At 40.3% G+C, this 24,146-nt stretch overlaps 1 protein-coding gene across 1 annotated transcript in view; it reads right to left on the bottom strand.

Annotated features, from left to right (window-relative positions):
- Positions 1-6,745: 6,745 nt before the first annotated feature.
- The window catches only part of KIZ (kizuna centrosomal protein), a 158,958-nt gene continuing 141,557 nt past the window's right edge, over positions 6,746-24,146 (bottom strand). Inside the window, 2 exon segments of the mRNA XM_045833099.1 lie at positions 6,746-6,849; positions 8,836-8,879. Of these exon segments, the coding sequence (XP_045689055.1) occupies positions 6,746-6,849; positions 8,836-8,879 (148 nt within the window).

Raw genomic sequence — 24,146 nt, 5'->3', positions numbered from 1 at the left:
TTCATTTCACTTTTGCATAGCCTTCATTTTTTCCTCCATTTTGCGACCATGCCCAACCATTTCTGTGAGCATCCTGATTACCAGTGTTTTGAACTCTGCATCTGATAGGTTGGCTATCTCTCCATCACTTAGTTCTATTTTTGGAAATTTGATCTGCTCTTTCATTAGGGCATGTTTTTTGTCTTGGCATGGCTGTTACTTTATAAGGGGCAGAGCCTTAGGTGTTCACCAGGGCACAACAACTCATATTGCTGTGTTGTGGTGCTGTATGTGGGGGAGTAGACAAAGCAAAGCAATCCTACTTGCTCAGTAATTGGCCTGATTTCAGTCACTTCCCCTGCTACCCACAAGCAAATTGGGCCCTTCTGGTGCTGATTCCTGGGTGGATGGGCCTGTCTGTGTACATTCTAGGACCCTGTGAGTCTCTCCAACAAACTTTCCTGTGAGGATGGAAGTTTCTCCTGCCACTGCAACCCCCAGGGGTTTTTTACTACCAGAGGATTGGAGGCTTTATATTCTTGCTCTGGGATTCTCGGTTGCATGATCTGTCTTGCTCCTCAGTTATTCTTCTTCGTTATCCCGTGTAAAAGTGGGACTACCAGGCCTACCAGCCACCACCTTGCTGCATGTGTCCTCTCTACCCTGGCTGCCCATCTCTGCCCCTCCTACCAGTCTGGATGAATGTTTCTTCTTTAACTCCTTGGTTGTTGGACATCCATGAAGTTCAACTTTCTAGCAGTTCTGGTTATTTTTTTTAATTTGTTGTCCTTTTTTTGGTTGTGCAAGGAGGCAAAGTATATCTACCATCTACCTATGCTGGAAGTGTATCTACCTTGGCTGAAAGTCAAGGGAAGTCACTCCCTTTTCCTTCTGGGGTATTTCTGCAGTGAACGATAATCCATTGTCACTTTCAATGCTGTAAGGAAGTCCAAACCTAGGGATTATTAAGTAGAAATTTTGCTACCTCATTTGCCTTCTCAGTTCCAAGAGGGTATGCCTCTACCCATCCAGGAAAGGCATCTACAGAACCTAATAAAGATTTAAAGTTTCTTACGGTTTTCAGTGTTAGTGTAAAGTCAACTTGACTATCCTCAAATAGGCATAATCCCATTATATTGTGCTCCCTTTCTTGTTGGGAGATGTTTTGTCATGGATTGTTTTTTGGCTTATATCTAAAAGGCTTGGGTAATGTTCTGAGTGGTCCTTTGTAAATGAGTGCCTTCAAATGTGATCTATGAATGTCTATTAAAGCATCCCTTCCATAATGGGTCCCTTCATGTGCCACTGCCCACCTTTCTGTTTGGGAGAAAGTTGTCCCCAGCTCTCACCTTAATACCAGACACTTCAGTTTCCCCCTGTATGGTGCCTTTCAAGCTGCTACCCCAGTGCTGGAGCTCAGTGAGAGTGACTCTGAGAAAGCCCATGTGTGAGTTCTTTAAGAAAAACTGCTTGGCACTCCAGAATTTTGTTCTACCAACTCAATCCCTGCTGGTTTTTGCAGCCAGAAGTTATGGGGACTTATCTTCCTGGTAATGGAATCTTCAGCTGGGGTGTCTGGTGTGGGTTTGGGACTCCTTGTTCCTAAAATATCCTTCCTGAATTTTGACTCACCAACATGGATGTGGGACCAGCCCATTCTGCATCTGCACCCCTCCTACCAGTCTGGATGGATGTGGTTTCTTTAATTCCATAGTTGTCAGAATTCCATTCAACTCAATTTTTGATGGATCTGAGTGAGGGTTCTATATTTTAGTGTTAATATTGATGTGGTTGTGCAAGGAGGAAGCCTTATTTACCTATGCTGCCATCTTCCCCCCACATCATTTCTAAGAAAACAGTGGCCTGCTTTAATTTTCTTGTTTCCTGGCCATGGTAAACTTCAAAGTCTATGTCTTCCATCTGGGAGGACATCATTCCCAATGCCATATCTTAACATTAGAGCTTCCTTCTGATGTCTGGGTATCACTTTTCCCAATAAAAGTCAAATTAACCATTCAGACATTTTCTTGTGCCTGTAGGTCAGCATCAGTGTGCTTTTGATAGGCCTGATAGATCCCTTCTAAAAATTCAGAAGGATCTTCCTTTGGTTTCTATTGAATAGCCTATATCATATTCGAGCTATATTTTTACACACCCTTTATTTAGCCCTTCTGATATGCATCTTTTGGAAAGTTCTACGAAGGCTAGTTCTGTACTATTTGGGCCTCAGTTGAGCTCTGTTAAAGGTATTGCACTGGATGGGCTGGGACTCCCAATGTGATTCTCTTTATGCAGGCAATGAGCTTCTTTAAAAAATCTATTTTTTAATTTATTTTGAGAGAGAGGAAGGGAGAGAGAGAGGGAGAGAAACATCAGTGTGTGGTTGCTTCTCATGCATGTACTACTGGGGACCTGGCCCACAACCTAGGCATATGCCCTGCCTAGGAATCAAACCAGGGACTCTTTGGTTCACAGGCCAGTGCTCAGTTTACTGAGCCACACCAGCCAGGGTGGCAATGAGCTTCTTTATTAGCCTTATTTATAGCTAGCCACCTTTCATGTGACATTAGCAGGATGTTGTTAAGGAGAGATTGTGTGTCTGTCCAGTTTGGATGGTGAGTGGAAAAAATGGAGGTGATAAGATCTGCCATTTTCTGAGGATCCTCCCTATATGATGGTTTGGAATTCTTCTAATTCAGTAAGTCTGAAGTGGAAAATGGAGTATGGGCCCAGTAGTGGCCAATGGGCTGGACTTTCTGGTTTATTCTGCTTATAGGATATTGCCTTAAAAGGAATTGTCCTGCTCTAGATAGGAATACTCCCTGGACAAATTGGGTGCCCTACCAGGTCAACAGGCATATCATTCCTTCATCATATAGGGGTGGGACTGCTAAACTTCTGGGCTGTATTTCAGGGTACCTAGCAGCAGGGGTAGTGGCAGGGAAAATCTTGTTGCTAATCCTGTGTTCCCAAGGTTCAGGGCATTCAGGAGGCTCATCTCCTCATTTTCCTTTTCTTCCTGTGTCTTACTATCAGGGAGGAGTTTTGAAGCCATTCCCCTTCTCCACTTCATTAGGTTGTTCTCTTTCTTTGCCAAATCCTTATTGTGTAAAGACATAGATGCCTGGACATAAGGAGTTTTTGCTCATTTTCCTGACCATTGGCACAACAATGCCAACTGTATGATGGTGTATTAATTTAGGGAATCATTTAGGGGCCACTTCTCCCTATAGTCTATACATAGGTCAAAGAGTGTTACAACAAAGAACCATTTCCTTCTTAGTCATGGATCATAGCTGTACATGGACCAATCTGCTGAAATTTGGCCCAATGGGCTCCTTTCAGGGGTAAAATAGAACAACCCCTGATGGTACAAAAGTACCAACTCAAAACCATAACCACAGAAAGACCCCAAAGTGAGAATACATGAACAAAACTTGAACCCATAATTCCATTAGTCCAAACAAGTTCTCACAAGCCCATTCTAGTGTCTTTATCTCTTGCCAACCAGTATCACAAGCAATTCTGACTGGACCCAAGTGGCACAAAGCCCAAGTGGCATGAAGCCCAAGCAGCAGAGACAAACACCCTGAGTATGCATTGCTGGTTCAAGTTACCCAGTATTGAGGTCTGACTATTCCACAGAAACCTGTTTTCTTTCACCATCCAAGTGTTTCAGGCAGCTGATGCCTTTAACAGGAGTGTAGCAAAATTTCCTGAGAAAAGCTCTTGGTAGCTGCTGGGAAATCCCCACAGTCCTGCTCCTGGGGTTAGCCTGCTACAGGCAGCTGGGACCCCAGCCCTGGCCTCCCAGGTCTTATCAAGGTCCACTTTGCCCTGATGGAGTTACTAAAACTGTTACCAAAAATGCAGGTTTTGCTGCCTGGCAACAATACTCACATGTGTGAGACAGGTGCTGTTGCAAAAGGAAACAGTTTTATTCAGGTGTTGCAACCTGGAAGAATAGTGGACTCCCATCTTAAAGACCATCTTTCCTTCCTGCTCACACCTGTGGCTCTTATAGGGATAGGGAGGGGGGAGCTTTTTTTTTTCTATCCAATTATCTTGTTAACTTTTTTTTGTGCCTGAACCCTATTCATCTTTCTAGCTTTTGGCCTGCTTGGGCCCAATCCATTCATCTTTCTAATTTTTGGTGTGCTCAGTATAAGAACCTCCCTCTGTACCATCCTGGCCAATGTAGACTCACATTGTCTACAGTATTAGGGTCAGTGGGGATGGGGTTGCTGCAGGACCTGTTGTCAGGAATCCTAGAGGTGTCACAGCCTCCTGATGCTGGACAAGGTACCTGCACATACACAGGATCTGGTTGGTATCCACAAGGCACCCCTGGGTCCTGGCATGCCCACATTCTCTGTACAGCCCGCATACAGCCTGTTCCTCCAATACAGCTAGTGAGATCCAGGCTCACCCTGTTGTAGGCTGCCTGTGCTGTCTATGGTAACACTAACAAAATGTTACGGATGGCACCAAACATAGGCTTTCTTCTGGACCATCATCAGTACACATGACAAATAACCTCTAATAAAAAGGTGTTTAGATATAGGATTCTATATTTCATTAGTATCACTGACAAATATCTAGTTAGTGTCCTGGCTGAAGGTTCTGTTGTTGTTTTTTTTCCCTTAGTAAGTATAAGTCTTTTAAACCTGGTAAGATTTAGAATTGGATTAGAAATGTCTAAGAAAAAATTTATATGCATAGACAAAGTCTTGAAGGGTATCACCCAAATGTCAATAATGATTATTGCTGGATTTTTGTGTGTATTGAATAATTTTAGATTTACAGAAAAGTTGCAAAGGTAAAACCTAGTTTCAGCATACCCTCAGGTTACATTACTTTAATCTTATATATCATGGTACATATGTCAAAACTAAGAGACTGGTACATTATTATTAACTAAATTCTAGACTTTATTTGAATTCCACCACATTTTCCATTACTGTCCCTTTTATTTTTAAAGAAGCCAATCTAGGATCTCACATTTTATTTGGATGTCACACCTCTGTCTCCTCTGGTCTGTGACAGTTTGTCATTCCTTTTTCATGACCTTGATAGTTCTGAGGAGAATGCACCAAGCGTTTAGTCGAATGTCCTTTGATTTGAGTTTTTATTATTATTTTTCATGATTAGACTGAAGTTATGAGTTTTTGGAAAAAACACCACAGATGTGAGGTGCCTTTTCCATTGCAGCGTATCAAAGTACCTGACATATATGGCCTTAACCATAACCTGGTGATATTTACCTTGATCACACGGTTAAGGTGCTGTCAGCAAGCTTTCGCCATTGTAATGTTACCATTTGTCCCTGTCTATATTCTGTAGAAGAAAGTCAGTAAGTCCAGACAACAGTAAAGGGGTGTTGCAGGAAGATTTAAGCTCCACTCCCTGGGTCAGATTGTTGGAAGAACTTAGTTCATCCAGTATTTTCCAGATGTGATATATTAACACCCAGAAAAATGCTCTAGACACTGTGCTTGCTGTCCTGAGACCCCCCACTGGGCTTCACTATGGAGCAGGGAGACTGGGAAATTTCCCTGCTAACCAATTCACATTTAAGGAATAGCCAGACTGCTTTCCAAAGTTGCTGCACCACTTTACATCTCTACCAGCAGTGTATGTGTGGATTTTTCCATATCTTCATGAACACTCGTATTTTTTTTTTATTCTAGCCATTCCAGCAGGTATAAAGATACCTAATACTATCTCACTGTGGTTTGATTTGCATTTCTCTGATGCCTAATGATGTCAAGTATCTTTTAATTTACCTCTTGGCCATTTCTGTATCATCTTTGAAGCAATGCCTATTCAGAACCTTACTCACTTTTAAATTTTTTTTGTCATTTTATTATTAGTTATGAGTTCTTGGTATATTCTGGATACAAATCTCTTGGATTTGCATAAAAGTGATTTGCAAATATTTTATCCCATTCTGTTCACTTTCTTGATGGTGTCATTTGCAGTAACTAAATTTTAATTTTGGTAAAGTCCAGCTTACCAAGTTTTCTCTGTTTTTTTTTTTTTTTGCTTTTGGTATCATATTTAAGAAACCATCATCTAATGCAAGGTCACAAAGATTTATATCTATGTTTTCTTTTAAGAGTTTTATGCTCTTACATTTAGGTCCTTGATCCATTTTGAGTTAATTTTTGTATACAGTGTGAGGGAGGGATCCAACTTCATCCCCTTGCATAAAACTATCCTGTTGTCCCAGCATCATTTATTGAAAAGACCATACTTTCCTCCACTGTCGAAAATTAATTGACCATAAATGTGAGGATTTGTTTTTGTATTACTAATTCTAAATTATCTATAAATCAATATTTTATTGATCTATATATCTGTGCCAGTACCACGCTGTCTTAATTACTGCAGTTTTTAGCAAGTTTCAAAATTGGGACATGTGAGTACTTCCACTTTGTTTTTATTTTTCAAGATTGTTTTGGCAATTCTGAGTCCCTTGAATTTCTATATGAATTTTTTAGGATCAGCTCATCAGTTTCTACAAAGAAAACAATTTGAATTTTGATGGACATTGCATGCATCATTTTGGTTTTTGATAACACTGAAAAATGAATATACTAGTACATAATTATGTCATAAAATTTCATTGGAATAGCAATAGGGTCCCAAGTTTTCATATTAAACAATTAGAAAACTTAAAAGGATATGTTTATTGCAGAAATCACATATGAAGACAGGGTTTCAATTTGTTTAAAGACTTTATTTCAACAACTGTTATAGCTTATCAGTCATAAAAATCATCAAAATCATCAGTGGATGTGCTATGGTTTCTAGGACATAGAGCAGCTTCAATTTCTGAGTTACTGTTATCAGACTCACTACAGAAGGCTGGAAGAGAAAACCAGATAGCTATTTAATATCTCTGTACTCTGATTAGCCCATTTTAATCAGCTGGACAAGTTAATTGGGGCACTAGTTTGCAAAAAGCATACAAAGGACACCATGCGATGTACCTGAGAAGGTATACCTGGAATTCATGTCAGTACTGCACAAATTTACATATTTCACAATGTGTTCTATGTATTGTTATAGAAAATACTTTTCAGAATACTTTCTTTTCCCCTCTGTTATGTCCAACTCTTTACCATAGGACTGGGATTAAATTCAGCATTAACACAGAATCAGAGTTATCTGGGTGTTTTATCAGGTCTGATATCACCTCATTCAGCTGCCTCTCTACCTTGATCTCCTTCTGTTCTTCACAGAGCAGAGAGGAAAAGGGAAGACATGGTGGAGGAATAGTAGTGATGTTTACACTGACACAAAAGTTTGGGTGCATGTGGTTTATTTGGGAGGTAATCCTGGGAATGATGGAGGTTGGGGGACTGGGAAAGTGACACAGGGAAGAGAGGAAGCCACAGAGGGTGCTGATGAGCAGGGCTTGCAGTGATGATACCTGGGGCTCAGTCCTGCAGGACGCCCTCTGAGAGATTGCAGAACTCTCTTCAAATTGTCCCAAAGAAGAATAAGGAAGTGAGGTTATTTCCATCCCTCATTGGATGAGGGTTGTTCTCAATCAGGTGTCACCTCCCTGGCACTTTGGGCTGCCCTGTAAAGGAGCTTTCTCATAGGAGCTTTATCTACTTCTGTGGCCTAATAAAACCCTCAGGTGGACATATACAGCTATCTGACATAGAAGGCCAAGGGCATGTCAGTGAACTATGTTGAGGTGACCTGTAAAGCAATCAGATGGGGTGTGGTGAGGCATATTGTCTGCTACAGTGATAATCTCCATAACTACCAATATCTACATGACACAACTCAACAGCTGTCTGATGACTTCCTACATATGACCTCATTTAATCCTTCCACCAACCTAGTAAGATAAGTGTTAATGTCTCTGTTTTACTGATCAAATCAAGGCTTCAAAAAGTTAAGTAACTGGCCATAATCAATGTTAGTTGGTGGTCAAGCCAGGAGTCCCATCCAGATTGTCTAACTCAACTCCATGTTCTCAATTACAACTCACTGGAAATGGGTTTAAGGAGACAGGAGTAGAGAGAGTCCAAGCTCAGCAAGGAATAATGCCACAGTGTTAGCATGAAAGGAGGGTTAGATTCTCCTTGTAAGCTGGGTGTTGAAGGATGAATAGGAGCTTGCTAGGCTGAGAAAAAGGAAAAGAAACATTACAGAGAAGGAATAACATGAGCAAAGGCATGGAGGTACAAGTGGTATATCTTGAAAAAGCTGCTTGTGACTAGACTCAAAGAGGACAAGGTTTTGGGAAGACCTGGGCTGGAGACTAGGGATGGGGCCAGGCCACAAAGGGAGAACGTCATAGACTTTATCTTGTAGGTAGTGGGAAGGCATTGACAATTCTTAACCAGTAAGGTAAGAAGGCTAAATGAGGTTTTAGATGCTGGTAGGCAAGTGGAGGACAGTGAGGATTTGGGCAGGGGTTGGATTTGAAGAAATCAGTTGAGTCTCCTGAAAGAGCCCTGTTGTGTCTTCAGCAGTGGGTATTTGTGGGGTATTAGCAGTAAGGATGGGGACAGAGGCAAAAAACATTTCAAAGGTAGAATATAATGGTGTTGATAATCAATTATATGTGCAACTCAGGATCACCTGCATATTCATACTTGCAAATTAAAATGCTATGCAACTATGACCTATGCCACCCATGTGTTCTCAGGTCACAGCCCTGTCACTGAAGTTCTTCAATCCCCTCAGAGACAACATCTCCCCAGAAAGAGCTGCAGGGCTGCCTTTGTAATCACAGGCATGCTTCACATCCCTTACAAAAATAAATGCATGTCACAAAAAATTCCTTTAGTCAAAACACAAAATGAAAATCTGATCTCTTATTTCTCTTACCTTTAGATTTTAAGTTGGTAGTTAGTTTCTTTTTGTTTTCATGCCTGTAATATAAAGAAATAATCTAAGTTCTAAAAAAAAAGACAACCAGACTAATATTTTTACAATTAGCACCTTAGGAAGAAGCAGGTTATTCACTCAAAGGCCAGAAAATTTACATTTTCCCTCCAATGTTTAGAAGCAAAAAGAAGATGGTGGTAGAGTAGAAGAATTTGTCTCACATTGCTTCCCTGAAAACTGAAAATAGAAACAAAGAGGAGAGCATCCACCCAAAATAAACAACTGAAGACTACCTGAAGAGGAGACAACCAAAGATGGGTAGAAAATATCTGAGACAGACAGAAAGGGCAGGGACATGAAAGGGGCCAGCACTGCTTTCAGGGCAGCAGGCCAAGTATGCAGCAGGCTGTGGGAGCTTCTCCTTGAGAGGAGGAAAGCCTGGACCCCAGACCAGGCTCCCAAGCACTAGTGCCAGGACCACCTGCTCAAGCAGCATCCAGCAGTAAAAGGCCATAGGGTTTTTTTCCCCACCAGAGAGAGACAAAGCCTGCTGGAGATAAAGCCATTTTCCTTCTTCTTCTTTTTTTCCTTCCTTATTTTCTAAGGGGCCAAGGCACAGGTTGTATGTTCATAGCTACTCACCTTGGGCTCAGGCAAAGGGAGGGCAGCACAATCTAGAGTCACAGGAAGAGAGTCTGGAGTGGGAGCCTTGGGGAAGAGGCATGGGGGAACAGCTGCTGAGTTCTTGGTGCTAGGACACACCTCCATACCACAGCAGCCATTTTTCTTGAGAAGAGCAAGCCCTTCCCAGGAGAAAAACAATTATCCTACACTGTGGGCAACCCCTCACCCCACCCCCTGGAGCCCTCCTAGCCAATCCTCTGGAATTCTGCTCACCCAACCCTGCATCCTTTTTGAAAAATTCTTTTTTAATTTTTTTCTTTCTTGCTATCCCCCAACCTGCCTCCAATTCCCTCCTGAGGAGATAGCAACATAGGCTCACTCAGGAATACTAGAGACTGGCTTTAGAACATGGCCATTCCATGCACTTTCCCAGGAATTAGATGGATGCTTCCCCATCATGAGATTGCCTAGGAATGCCCTCCCATTTTCTGGCAGACCCAAACTCTGCATCCTGTAGGTCCTACCAGCATTCTTACTGGGACTTTGACTTAATGAGTTCAGGGAAATAATCCCAGACAGAGTCAGACAGGTGACATGTGGCATGGAGATGAGGGAACATACTGACCACCTTCATTGAAGTCTGAATGGCACCTCCCATGGGAGATCCAGAGGTCCCATTCTCCCAATTCTACCAGAAGCCCTCTCAGAAACAGATGAGTCAGTGGCTAGACTAAGGCTAATGCCAGGACTGCAGGCAGAGGCAGGTGGAAGAGGTTCTGTGGTGCCTTCAGTCATTAATTGAGCCACCCCTGTGATGATAAAAAGCCAGCCCCGCTGAGGAGTGAGGCCCATCCTGGAGGCTGCCAAGCCTGAAGGAGACAGCTACAAACCATGGGTCACTTGTAGCTTTGAGCAGGCTGCCTAGAGCTAGACGTGGACAGCATCTGACATTGGCTTACACCAGCAACAGACATCATGCGAGTAGTATCCAGAGGGAGAACCCAGCAGGCAACCCCTAAACTCTGCTGAGATGAATTCTACTTCATTCTTATTCCTTATTTTCATTTATTCTTTCACACAGATTTTCATCACTTTATCTTTTTCAATTTTTTTTCATTTTTCACATTTTTTCTTTCAAATGTCATATTTTATTCTCACTTTTTCTTACTCCATTTTGCCTTCTTCCTTCATTCTTTTTTTATTTTATTTTTTCCTTTTCTTTGACCTTTTGTGATGATTCTGTGTTCCTATTCCTTACTCTTACTGTTTCTCTTCTCTCTATCCTCTCATAATCATATTTCTTTCCTATATCATCTTATATTCTTTTATTCTTATAATATTCTTATTCTCTTCCCATCATTATTATTCTTTGTACTTTTGTAGTTGATTGTGCAATTATTGTTGGGGATCATTTTTGATTGTGTGGGTTTTGTTTTCTGTGTTGTTTTGCGATGTTCTGTCAGTACATGTACAATAGCATAAAAGACATGGTGGGATTGAGCCTCTCAGTCAGTCAGCAGGAGAAGAGAACCCCACCAATGAAGGGACCAACAACAATCCCAAATACAACAGAGCGCCACATAAACCAAATAAGGGATATTCCTGCATACAGATCAGTAGATCAAGACTACACCACTGAGTCCCACAGGATGCCTACCACATAAGGCCACCCCATGAAGACAAGTCAAAGAAATCCATCTAATACATAGAAACAAAAGAAGAGAAAAATGGGGAGACAAAGAAACACCCCACCAAAAAGGAGAGGAGGATCCCCAGGAAAGAGCTAAATGAAATTGAGTCAGATAGTTTATCAACACAGAGTTCAAAGTAATGGTTATAAGAATACTCAAGGAACTTAGTGTGAGCTACATCAACATGATAAAGGACATGGAAACCACAAATAAGAACAAGTTGGAAATGAAGAACATACTAGAAGGAATTCACAGCAGACTAGATGGAGAGGATCAAATCAGTGATTTGAAAAACAAGGTAGAAAAAAACACCCAAGCAAAGCATCAAAAATAAAAATAAAAAAACCCTTCAAAATAACAAGAATGGTTTTATGGAACTTTGAAACAAAATGAAATATAACACTATCACATCATAGGGATATCAGAGGAGAAGAAAGTGAGCAAGGGTTAGAAAACCTGTTTGAAGAAATAATGACAGAAAACTTCCCTAACCTGGTGCAGGAAAAAGTCACACAATTTTAGGAAGCACAGAGTGTTCCAATCAGGAGGAACCCAAAGAGACCCGCACCAATGAACATAATTAAAATGGCAAAGTTAAGGACAAAGAGAGAATTTTTAAAACTATTTTATTTATTTTTAAGAGAGGGAAGGAGGTGATGTTTCTCCTCACACAAAGAGAGAGGAGAAGGGAGGGGAAAGAGAAGGAGAGAAACATCAGTGTGAGAGAGAAACCTGAACTGGTTGCTTCTCACATGCCCCCAATTGGAGACCTGGCCCACAACCCAGGCATGTGTCCTGACTGGGAATTGAACTGGTGACCTTTTGGTTTGCAGGCTGGCATTCAATCCACTAAGCCATGTCAGCCAGGGCTAAAGAGAGAATTTTAAAGATAGTAGGAGAGAAACAGTCAGTTATCTACAATGGAGCTCCAATAAGACTGTCAGCTGAAGAGTCTCAACAGAGACACTTCAGGCCAGAAGTGACTGGCATGAAGCATTCAAAGTAATCAAAAGCAAGTGTCTACAAGCACTATTATTTTATTCAACAAGGCTATCATTTAAAATTGAAGGCCAAATAAAAAGCATGTTATTAAATAATGAATGGATCATCGATGAGATCAAGGAAGAAATCAAAAAGTACTTGGAACAAATGAAAATGAATACACATCAACCCAAAACCTATGGGACACAGTGACAGCAATCCTGAAAGGGAAGTTCATAGCATTATAGGCATACCTCAAGAAGACAGTGAATTCTAGTCAAGATTGAGGTGTAGGTAAACATGCCTTGCCTCCTCACACAACTACAGCAAAAGTTACAACTAGACTACAAAACGCATGTCACCCAGAACTGTCAGAAAATTGAACTGTCTGCAAGTCTGACAACCAACCATTTAAAGAAGCTACATTTATCCAGGCAGGTAGGAGGTGTGCAGATAGAAAAGCATGGAGGGGCATGGAGAGATGGAAAGGCGTGGAGTGGTAGAGAAGCATGGAGAAGTATAGAGACATGGTGAAGTGTGGAGATAGGGAATAGTGCTGAGAGATGTAGAGATGCAGGAAGGACAGTCACATCCACGTGTAGTCAACAAAAATTAGGAGGGATAACTCAGAGCAAGGGATCGAAACCAAAGACCAGGCCACCAAGCTCAGAGTTCCAGCACCAGGAAGATAAGTCCCCATTACTTCTGGCTGTAAAAGCCAGGGGGGGGAAGAGTTGTGGTGGCAAAAGAAATTGTGGGATTCTTGAGAGACTCCTCTTAAAGGGCCTGCAACAGACTAAGGACTCATGCAGACTCACCCCACCTAGGACTCTGTACCAGGGCAATAGCTATAAGGTCACCAGCAGCATATGGGGAGAAATTTAAGTGACTGGCAACAGGGTGAGTGTCAGAAGACAGCTTCTTCCTAGGCAAAACTCCAGAGGGCAGGCAGTAGCACTGTTCCCTCTCCAAGTCCTGCCCCACACAGAATCAAGGAGCACTTATATAGGTTGCCCTGTCCTGGAGACTGACTCCCTAATGCTCCACCCCATATAACTCACAATTATGCTTTCTACAACAGGCCACACTACTAAGACAGGCAGTCAAAGCAGATCTACCTAGTACACAGAAACAAAAAGAGGGAGGCTGCCAAAGATTGAGGAGACAAAGAAATATGGCCCAAATGAAAGAGCAGAATAAAGCTCCAGAAAAAGAACTAAACAAAATGGAGATAAGCAACCTATCAGATGCAGAGTTCAAAACACTCGTTATCAGGATGCTCAAGGAACTCATTGGGTAATTCAACAGCATATAAGACACCCAGGCAGATATGATGATTACATTAAGTGAAATAAAGAGAAATCTATAGGGAACCAGCAATGGAGAGGATGAGGCTGAGAATCAAATCAACTATTCATAAGGATGAGAAAAGCATTAAATGAGAACAGCAAGAAGAAAAAAGAATTAAAAGGAAAAAAAACAAGGATAGGCTAAGGGTCCTCCAGGACATCTTTAAATGTACCAACATCTGAATCATAGGGGTGCCAAGAGGAGAAGAAGAAGAGCAAGAACTTGAAAACTTACTTGAAAAAATAATGAAAGAAAACTTCCCTAATTTGGTGAAGGAACAAGAGATACAAGTCCAGGAAGCACAGAGAATCCCAAACAAGATGGACCCAAAGAGGACCACACCAAGATACATCATAATTAAAATGCCAAAGGTTAAAGATAGAGAATCCTAAAAACAGCCAGAGAAAAGCAGAGAGTTACCTATGAAGGCATTCCCATAAGACTGTCAGCTGATTTTTTAAAAGAAACTTTGCAGGCTGGAAGGGACTGACATGGAGTATTTAAAGTGATGAAAAGCAAGGACCTATAACATAGATTACTCTATCCAGCAAAGCTATCATTTAGAGCTGAAGGGCAGATAAAGTGCTTCCCAGACAAGGTAAAACTAAAGGAGTTCATCATCACCAAGCCATTAATATATGAAATGCTAATGAGAATTAAACTAAAAAAGATAAAAACTATGAATATTAAAATAGCAAAAATTCACAACTATCAATAATCGAGTCTAAATAACAAACTAAGCAAATAAGCAGAACAGGAACAGACTCACAGAAATGGAGATCACATGAAGGGTTATCAGTGGGGAAGGGGAGAGAAGAGAATGGGAGAAAAGGTACAGGGGATAAGACACATAAATGGTAGGTACAAAATAGACAGGGGGATGTTAATAACAGTGTAGGAAATAGAGTAGCCAAAGAACTTATATGTATGACCCATGGACATGAACTATGAAGGGTGGATTTCTGGAGGGAATGGGGGTACTGGGTGGAGAGAGGCAAAGGGTGAAAAACTGGGACAACTGTAATAGCATAATCAATAAATATATTTTATTTTTTAAGATTTTATTTATTTTTATTTTTAGAGAGGGAAGGGAGGGAGAAAGAGAGAGAGAGAGAAACATCATTGTGCGGTTGCTGGGGGCCGTGGACTGCACCCCGGGCATGTGCCCTGACTGGGAATCGAACCTGAGATGCTTTGGTTTGCAGCCCGTGCTCAATCCACTGAGCTATGCCAGCCAGGGAATAAAAATATTTTAAAAAGAAGATAAAAACTCTCAAATGAACAATGTAACCCTATACCTAAAAGAACTAGAAAAAAGAAACAATATCAAACAAAGCCCAAAGTATGTAGAAAGAAAGAATAATCAAATGAGAGTGGAAATAATCAAGATGAGAGTGGCAATAAATGAGAGTAAGGAAACAGAGACTAAGAAATAATTCAAAAGGTCAATGAATCTAGGAGCTGGTTCTTTGAAAAGATAAACAAAATTGATAAACCTTTAATAAGACTCATGAAGAAAAAAAGAAAGAGGATCCACATTAATAAAATCAGAAATGAAAGAGGGAAATAACAATGGATACCACAGAAATACAGAGGATTGTAAAACAAAAATACTATGAACAACTATATGACATGAAATTGGATACCCTGGATAAAATGGATTAATTTCTAGAATTATAAAATCTCCCAAATCTGAATCAAGAAGAAGCAGAAAACCTAAATTGACCAATAATTAATGAAATTGAAGCAGTAGTCAAAATCTCCCAGCAAACAAATATTCTGGACCAGATCCAGATGGTTTCACAGGCAAATTTTACCAAACATTCAAAGAACGAACACCTTTCCTATTCAAAAAATTCAAGAAGAGGGAAGGTTGCCAAGCTCTTTTTACAAGATCAGTGTTATCCTAATTCCAAAACCAGGTAAAGGCCCAACAAAGAAATAAAATGATGGCCCAATATCCCTGATGAACATTGATGCTAAAATCCTCAATAAAATATTAGTAAACCTGATCCAGCAATACATTGAAAAGATCATACACTATGATCAAGTGGGATTTATCCCATGGATGTAAGGTTGGTACAATGTTTGCAAATCAATAAATGTGATACATCACATAAACAAAATGAATGATAAAAATAATATGATCAGGGGGTTCAAAGATGGCTGCAGAGTAGCTGGAAGCTCTTTCCACTTGCTCCCAACTCTGGACCAGTCTTGCAGCTAAACCACAGAGCAATCAACTTGAAGATCCAACTAAGCGTGAGAGTGTGTGTGAGTGAGTATGTGTGGAGAGTAGTGTTTCAGAGGGGTGTGCAGGTGTGCGAGTGCTTGCCCACTTACAAGAGCAATTGGGTGTGCAGCCCAGGCTCCTCTTGTGGAGCCACTGCCATAGCTGCTGCAGCTGTCTCAGCCACCACTTGGCCTAGCACTTCTGGCTTCGCAGACTTGGAGCAGGAACCATTTTGTGCAATTTGCAATACCCTCCTTGGGAAGAAGCTGCCAGAGCAGTTGTGCCTGGCAACTGGACTTGTTTCTGTGATCTTCACACCTACTGGGCCATGCCACACACTCCACTGCATTCAGAGCTAGGGTCCAGTGGACTGCAGTACTTGCCATGGAGGGGGCTATAGTTTCCTTGCCCTGGGCACTGCTGGAACCATGAATGGGACAGAGTCTGATTGAGGATGCTGTAGATAGGCTGGGAACTGGGAACACAGAAAGTCAGCTAGGGTGGTGCTGATGGAAGAGACCATGGTGGGAGCACTGCAAGGGGAGTACCATGGCCAGAATCCAAGGCTGAGACTCACTGGACAGAGCAGCGTGAGCACGCTACCACCATCCACTGTTCTAGTTTTGCTATTGGACTCTTCACTTCCCTCCCACACTCCATCAGAATGATACGAAATTTAAAGGAAGACAATGCACACAGGATATATTCTATTGACTTGGGAGAGAGTGGGAGAGGTGTTGATGTGAGAAAGAAGAGTTGATAGATGGCCTCCTGTACGTGCCCCAACTAGGGATCCAAGCCACACATCGAACCCTCTTAAGGCAGAGGCAGACATGGCAGCAGTTGAGCCCCTTAGTCAGCCAAATGGAGGAAAGTTCCCATCAACAAATGAGCCAATGAAAATTCAGGTCCCAAATAAAACAGAACAGTCCACATAATCCACACAAAAGACATTCCTAGAGCACCCAGATCAGGAGATGAAGGAGTCTGACTGTGGGGGCTCTTTGCTCTGAGGAGAGATGAAAACCACTGGAGACAAATCCACCATCTCTCTTTTTTTTTTCATAAAGGGGCAAAACACAGATTGTATGTTTGCAGCTACCCACCTTGCGCCCCAGTGAAGGGAGAGTGGCACTGGACTTGCTGGAGGAGAGTCTGGAGTGGGAGGTACAGGGAGAGTCTTGGGGGAGCAGCTGTGGGATTTTGGGGGCCTGGATATACCTGGGCTACACAGCCCAGCCATCGTTCTTGACCCCTCCCAGGGGAAAATAATTTATCTTACCTTGTGGGACACTGCTACCCCTTCACTCTGGAAATACCCTTGCCACAACCTCTGAAATCTCATTTGCTCCACTCAGCAAATTTTTTGTTCTTTTTTTCAGTTTTACTTTATCTTGGTAGTCTGTTTTGTTTGTTTGTTTTTTCTTTTCTCCCATCCTGCATCTTAACCTTTGCAAAGGAGACAGTAATATAAACAGACTCACAGGTCATCAGAGACTGGAAGTCAGGTGCAGCCAATCCTGGAAAACAGATTGGCACATTTCCCTCATGGGAGAGCCACAGAATGACCCTCCTGGCATCAGGCAGACCCAAAATCTGGGCTCTGGAAGCTAAGGACCAGCCCCCCACCCCGCCACCCTACCGAGTACAGGGAAATAATTCAGGACAGACTCGGACTACTGGCTTGGGGGAAGAGGATCAAACCCACCATCTTCCCTGAAGTCTGAAAGGCACCTGCCACAGGAAATCCAGGAATCACAGCCCCCTGTTTCCAGCAGAAGCTCTCTCAGAAATACGTCTTCAACTAGTATAAGATTGACAGAGGCCTGAAGGCAGGCAGAGGAGGCTCCTGTGGTGACCTGGGACACTTGCTGACACACCCCTGGATCCAGTGCTGATAAAATCCAGCTTTCAGAGCACCTTGGCCCACCCTAGGAGCAGCCAAGCTGCTCCCCTTTCTCTACTGGAGGAATCAGTTACAAACTGGATCACCAGTGGTTTTGAAAAGGTGGCCAAGGGTCAGATACGGATAGCACCTGTCATTGGCTTACACCAGACTCAGATATCAGAGCATGTCCAACAAGAGAAACTAGAAGGCCAAATCCAAACTGCTGAGACAAATACACTTGGCTTTTTCTGATCTTAGCTAATTTTTCTTTTTAAATCTTTAAATCTTTAAATCTTTAAATCTTATCTTTAAATCTTTAAAAAAACTTTTGATGCTCTAATTTTTCTTTTATATCTCCTATTCTACTCTTACCTTTGATTACTCTACTGTTCCCTTCTTCTCTCCTTTTGTTATTTTTGTTCCTTTTTCTGTGTTCATTTCTCCCATTTTACTCTTTCAATTCAATATGAGTAGTAGTTCTCTTCCCCTTTCTCTGCTCATAATCACTTTTCTTTTCTCTAGTCTTCTCATATTCTCTTGCCTTTTCCCCTTTCTCTACTATTTCATTTCTCTTTTTTAATATTATTTGCTCTTTTGTTGATATTGCTATGGGGATTAGGGAGAGGTTGTTTGTTTTGGTGTTATTTTTGTGTTGTTTGGCTTTGTTCTGCCAGCACCTATACAACAGCATACAGTAACTGCTGGAGGTTCAGCCTATTAGTTAGCCAGATGGAAGGATGACTAGTGAATGGGCCAATAGCAATCAGGACCCAAATACAGTGGGACAGTCCACATAATCCACACTGAGAATATTCTTAGAACATACAGATCAGAAAATCAAGAAGTCTGCACCCTGGGGCACACAGAACACCTATCACACAGGGCCACTCCACAAGACAGATAGTCAAAGCAAATCAATGTAATACATAGAAACAAACACAAAAAGACAACTAAAATGGAGAGACGAAGAAACAACCCCCAAAAGAAAGAGAAGGAAGAATCTCCAGAAAAAGAGCTAAGAGAAATTGATGCAAGCACTTTCTCAAACATAGAGTTCAAAGTAATGGTAATAAGGATAACAAGGAATTTAGTGAGAACTACAAGGATCTTAGTGGGACCTACATCAACATGAAAAAAGACATAGGAACTTTTAACAAGAACAAGATAGAAATGAAGAATGCAATATCTGAAATGAAGAACACACTAAAAGGAATTAAGAGCAGGCTAGGAGAAGCAGAGGATCAAATCATGGAGCTGGAAGACAAAGTAGGAAAAAAACCCATTAGAGCAAGAAAATGAAAAAAAAAAGAATGAGAATACTTTAAGGGAGCTTTGGGACAACATGAAATATAACAATATTCACATCCCAGGGATACCAGAAGGATAAGAAAAGGAACTAGGGATAGAAAACCTGTTTGAAAAAAATAATAACAGAAAACTTCCCTAACTTGTTGAGGGAAAATGTCATGCAAGTCCAGGAAGCACAGAGGGTCCTAATCAAGATGAACACAAAGAGGCCTACTCCATTTTGCCATTACAATAAAAATGGCAAAATTTACAGACAAAGAGTTAATCTTAAAGGCAGCAAGGAAGAAACAGCTAGTAACATACAAGGGAGCTCTGAAGAGGCTATCAACTGATTCCTCAACAGAAACACTACAAGCCAGAAAGGATTGGCCTGATATATTCCAAGTAATAAAAAGCAAGGACCTGAAACCAAGACTACCTACACAGAAAGCCTCTCATTTAAAATGTAAGGTGAAATAAAGAGCTTCCCAAACAAAAGAAGGCTAAAAGAGTACATCTCCACCAAGCCAGCCCTGCAAGAGATGCTAAAAGGGACTCCTTTAGGAAAAGAAAGAGAGAGACGGGGGGAACATTGGTACAAAGGTGAAAAATGACAATGTATAAGTACCTATCAATAATAAACTTAAATGTAAATGGACTAAATGTTCCAGTAAAGACACAGGGTAGCAGAATAGATAAGAAAACACAACCTGCATATGTGCTGTCTACAACAGACCGACCTCAGAACAAAAGATATACACAGGCTGAAAGTGAAGGGATGGAAAAAAAATATTCCATGCAAATGGATGTGAAAAAAAGCGGGGTTAGCAATGCTTGTATCAGAAGCCTTAACAAATTCAAGAAAATTGAAATAGACGTAAAATAAAGGCCATAATGGGACAAAGAAGGCCACTACATGATACCTAAGGGAGTAGTCCAGCAAGAGACTATAACTCTTGTAAACATAAATGCACCCAATATAGGTCTATCTAAGTATATAAAGAAAATATTGGAGGACTTTAAGAAATATACAGCCATACAGTCATTGTAGGGGACTGTCCTCAATGAATAGATCTTCCAAGCAAAAAATCAATAAAAGTACTACAGAATTGAATGACATTCTAGGTCAAATGCATGTAATTGATATTTATACAATATTTCACCCCAAAGTAGCAAAATACAAATTATTCTCAAATGCACTAGGATCATTCCCAAAGATAGATCACAAAGTAGGGCAAAAAAGTAGCTTCAACAAATTGAAGAAAATTGAAAATATACCAAACATCTTCTGCGATAACAATGGCTTGAAACTGGAGACCAACTTCAAGCAAAAACTCAAAAACATTCAAATACATGGAGGCTGAATAACATGTTATTAAATAATGAATGTGGTAACAGTGAGATCACGGAAGAAATCAAAAACTATGTGTAAACAAATGAAACGAAGACACAACTGAAAACCTAAGAGACACAGTGAAGGCAGTCCTGACTGGGAAGTTCATAGCAATTCAGGCCTATCTAAAGAAGATAGAAAAGTCTCAAATAAACAGCCTAATCCTACATCTAAAATAACTAGAGGAACAAGAAGAAACAAAGCCCAAAGCAAGCAGAAGGAAGGAAATAAGATCAAGGCTGAATTAAATTACATAGAGACTAAACAACAATTCAAAGGATAATGAAACTAGGAGGTGGTTCTTTGAAAAGATAAACAAAATTGATGAACTGTTAACTAGACTCTTCAAAAAGACAGAGAGAGAGAGAGAGAGAACCCAAAAAACAGATAAAATCATAAATGAAAGAGAAGTAACAAAAGATATTACAGAAATACAAAGGATTGTAAGAAATTATAAAAAACTACATGGCCAGAAATTGGACAACCTGGGCAAAATGGATGAATTTCTAGAAACATACAATCTTCCAAATCTGAATCAGGAAGAAGCAGAAAACCTAAATAGACCAATAGCAATGAGTGGAACTGAAGCAGTAAATCAAAAAAACTACTAACACACAAAAGCCCTGGTCCAGATGGCTTCACAGGCAAATTATATCAAACATTCAAAGAAGAACTAACACTTCTCTTTCTCAAACTATTTCCAAAATTTCAAGAAGAGGGGGTGCACCCAAACTTTTCTTATGAGGCCAGTATTATCTTAATCCCAAAACAGGAAAAGACACAACAAAGAAAGAAAATTAGAGACCAATATCTCTAGATGCTAAAATTTTCAACAAAATACTAGCAAACCAAATCCAAAAATACATTAAAAAGATCATACACCATGTTCAAGTGGGATTTATTTCAGGGACTCAAGGATGGTACAATAGTCACAAATCAATAAATGTGATATATCACAAACAAAATGAAAGACCAAAATCATGTGATTATATAAATAGATGAAGAAAAAGCATTTGATAAAATCCAGCACCCATTTATGATAAAAACACTCAGCAAAATGGGAATAGAGGGAGCATATCTAACATAATAAAGGCCATATATGAAAAGCCTATTGCCAATATCATACTTGATGGGCAAAAACTAAAAGCGTTTCTGTTAAGATCAGGAAAAAGACAAGGGTTCTTCCTTTCACCTATCTTATTCAAAACAGTACAGAAGGTCCTAGTCATAGCAATCAGACAAGAAGAAGAAATAAAAAGCATCAAAATTGGAAAGGAAGAAATAAAACTGTCAATTTTTGCAGATGACATGATAGTGTACATAGAAAACCCTATAGGCTCCACCAGAAAACTACTCAACCTAGCAATTGAGTTGGGCAAAGCAGTAGCATACAAAATCAATATTCAGAAATCAATGGCACTTTTGTATACCAACAATGGACTACCAGAGAGAGAAACTAAGGTAACAATCCCATTTACTACTGCAATAAAAAAAATATGAGATAGCTAGGAATAAATTAAACCAAGGAGGTAAAAGACCTTACTTGGAATAATATAGAACACTGAAGAAAGAAATTGAGGAAGATACAAATAAATGGAAGCATATACCCTGTTCTTGGACTGGAAGAATCAACATCATTAACAATTTATATGGAACAAAAAGACCCCCCAATAGCCACAGAAATCTTGAGAAAGATGAACAAAGTTCAAGGGGTCACAATACCTGATATAAAACTATGCCACAAGGGCACTGAAATCAAAACAGTCTGGTACTGACATAAGAACTGACACATAGATCAGTGGAACAGAAGAGAGAGCCCAGTAATAAACCTATGTGTCTATGGTCAATTAATATTTGACAAAGGGGGCATGAGCATACAATGGAGTCAAGACAGTTTCTTCAATAAATGGTGTTGGTAGAAATGGACTAGTACTTGCAAAAAATGAAACTAGACCACCAGCTTACACCATATACGAGAATAAACTCAAAATGGATAAAAGGCTGTGATATAAGTCATGGTACCATAAAAGTCTTAGTGGAAAACATAGGCAGTAAAATTTCAGATACCCCAGGTAGCAGTAATTTTGCTGAGATATTTCCTAGGGCCAGGGAAATAAAGGAAAAAATAAACTAATGGAACTACATCAAACTAAAAAGCTTCTCCATGCTAAAGAAACAAGCATCAACATGAAAAGGGAACCAACTGTATGGGAGGACATATTTGCCAATGATACATTGGACAAGGGTTTAATCTCCAAAATATAAAGAATTTATATGACATAACACCAGGAAGACAAATGATCCTATTCTTAAAAACAGGTAAAGGACCTGAATAGACACTTCTCTAAGAAGGACATACAGAAGGCCCAGAGACATATGAAAGGATACTCAGCATCACTAGCCATCAGAGAGATACAAATTAAAACCTCGATGAGATATAACCTCACACCTGCCAAAAAGGCTATCATTAATAAATCAACAAACAAGAAATGCTGGTGAGGATATGGAGAAAAGGGAACCCTAGTGCACTGTTGGTGGGAATGCAGACTGGTGCAACTACTCGAAAACAGTATGGAGTTTCCTCAAAAAATTCAAAATGGAACTGCCTTTTGACCCAGTGATTCCACTGCTGGCAATATATCCAAAGAATTCCAAACATCAATTCAAAAGAATATATGCACCTCTATGTTCATAGCAACACTACATACCGTAGCCAAATGCTGTAAACAACCTAATTACCCATCAGTAAATGAGTGAATAAAAAAAGCTGTGGTACATTTATACAATGAACTACTATGCAGCAGTAAAAAAGAAGTAAATCTTACTTTTAGCAACTGAATGGATAGAACTGGATACTATTATGCTAAGTGAAATAAGTTACTCATGAAACGACAAATACCATATGACTTGACTTATAACTGGAATTTACTGATCAAAATAAACTAATGGGCAAAAGATAATCAAAGGCACAGAAACATGGAACAACTGACAGCTCTAAGAGGGGAGGGGTGAGGGAACTGATTGAAAGAAGGTGAAAGGATTAGACAAAGATCATATATGCATCACCAATGGACATGAACAATGTGTGGGGATTGACTGTGGGAATGACGGGGCAGGCTAGGAGGATGGGGGCAAGGGTGGAAAACTTGGGACAACTGTAATAGCATAAACCATAAAAAAATGTTTAACTAGGCAGCTATGGGAAAATGGGCAGCTGAAGAGGGTGAGGGTGATGATGTTGACACCAAGAAGCATAAGACCAATGAGGATGATTAGACAGGAAAAAAGGAAAAGTTAATCTTTTAAAAAAGGCCACTGTGACCTATTCAACATCCACTTCCCATCTGACAATCTAAATGTGATCGCCTTTAGTAGAGAGTCCCACCTGCCTGCCCACCCACCACTGGCAGAGTCACCCACAGATGACATACACTGTCCCCCACCCAACCAAAACCACAATGTGAATTTGCAACAAGAGAACAAAACAAAAATTTCCTGCTTTTTTTAAGTGCTTCAAAAAGGTAAATTTGTATTTTTTAATTTTCATTTTATGTTTTTGTACATGTTGTTAGGGGTCAGCTATTTTTATTAATCCCAGATGACCAAACCAGCCTCTGGAGTGTTCTCTGTCCTACTTCCGACTTTACTTGTGGTGTGACCATGTTCATTATAGTCTCAATGGAGAAAAAAAGACGTTGTAAAAAGGCTAAAACAACAACAAAATAAACAATCTTATTCCAAGCATTTTAGTAATTTTTTTGTGTATCTACTTAACTGTATGATAAGTAGTTCATTTGTAGGAGATAGTTAAAAAAGCTAAAGATAAAAGGTTGCTTTTCTCCCTTTTTTCATTGTTCATAAAGT

Source organism: Phyllostomus hastatus, unplaced genomic scaffold, assembly GCF_019186645.2.
Source record: "Phyllostomus hastatus isolate PE091 unplaced genomic scaffold, TTU_PhHast_1.1 phas_contig_17, whole genome shotgun sequence".
Classification (NCBI taxonomy): domain Eukaryota; kingdom Metazoa; phylum Chordata; class Mammalia; order Chiroptera; family Phyllostomidae; genus Phyllostomus; species Phyllostomus hastatus.
The sequence above is the reverse complement of the archived record's forward strand: the minus strand, read 5'-3'. Positions and strand labels throughout refer to the sequence as shown.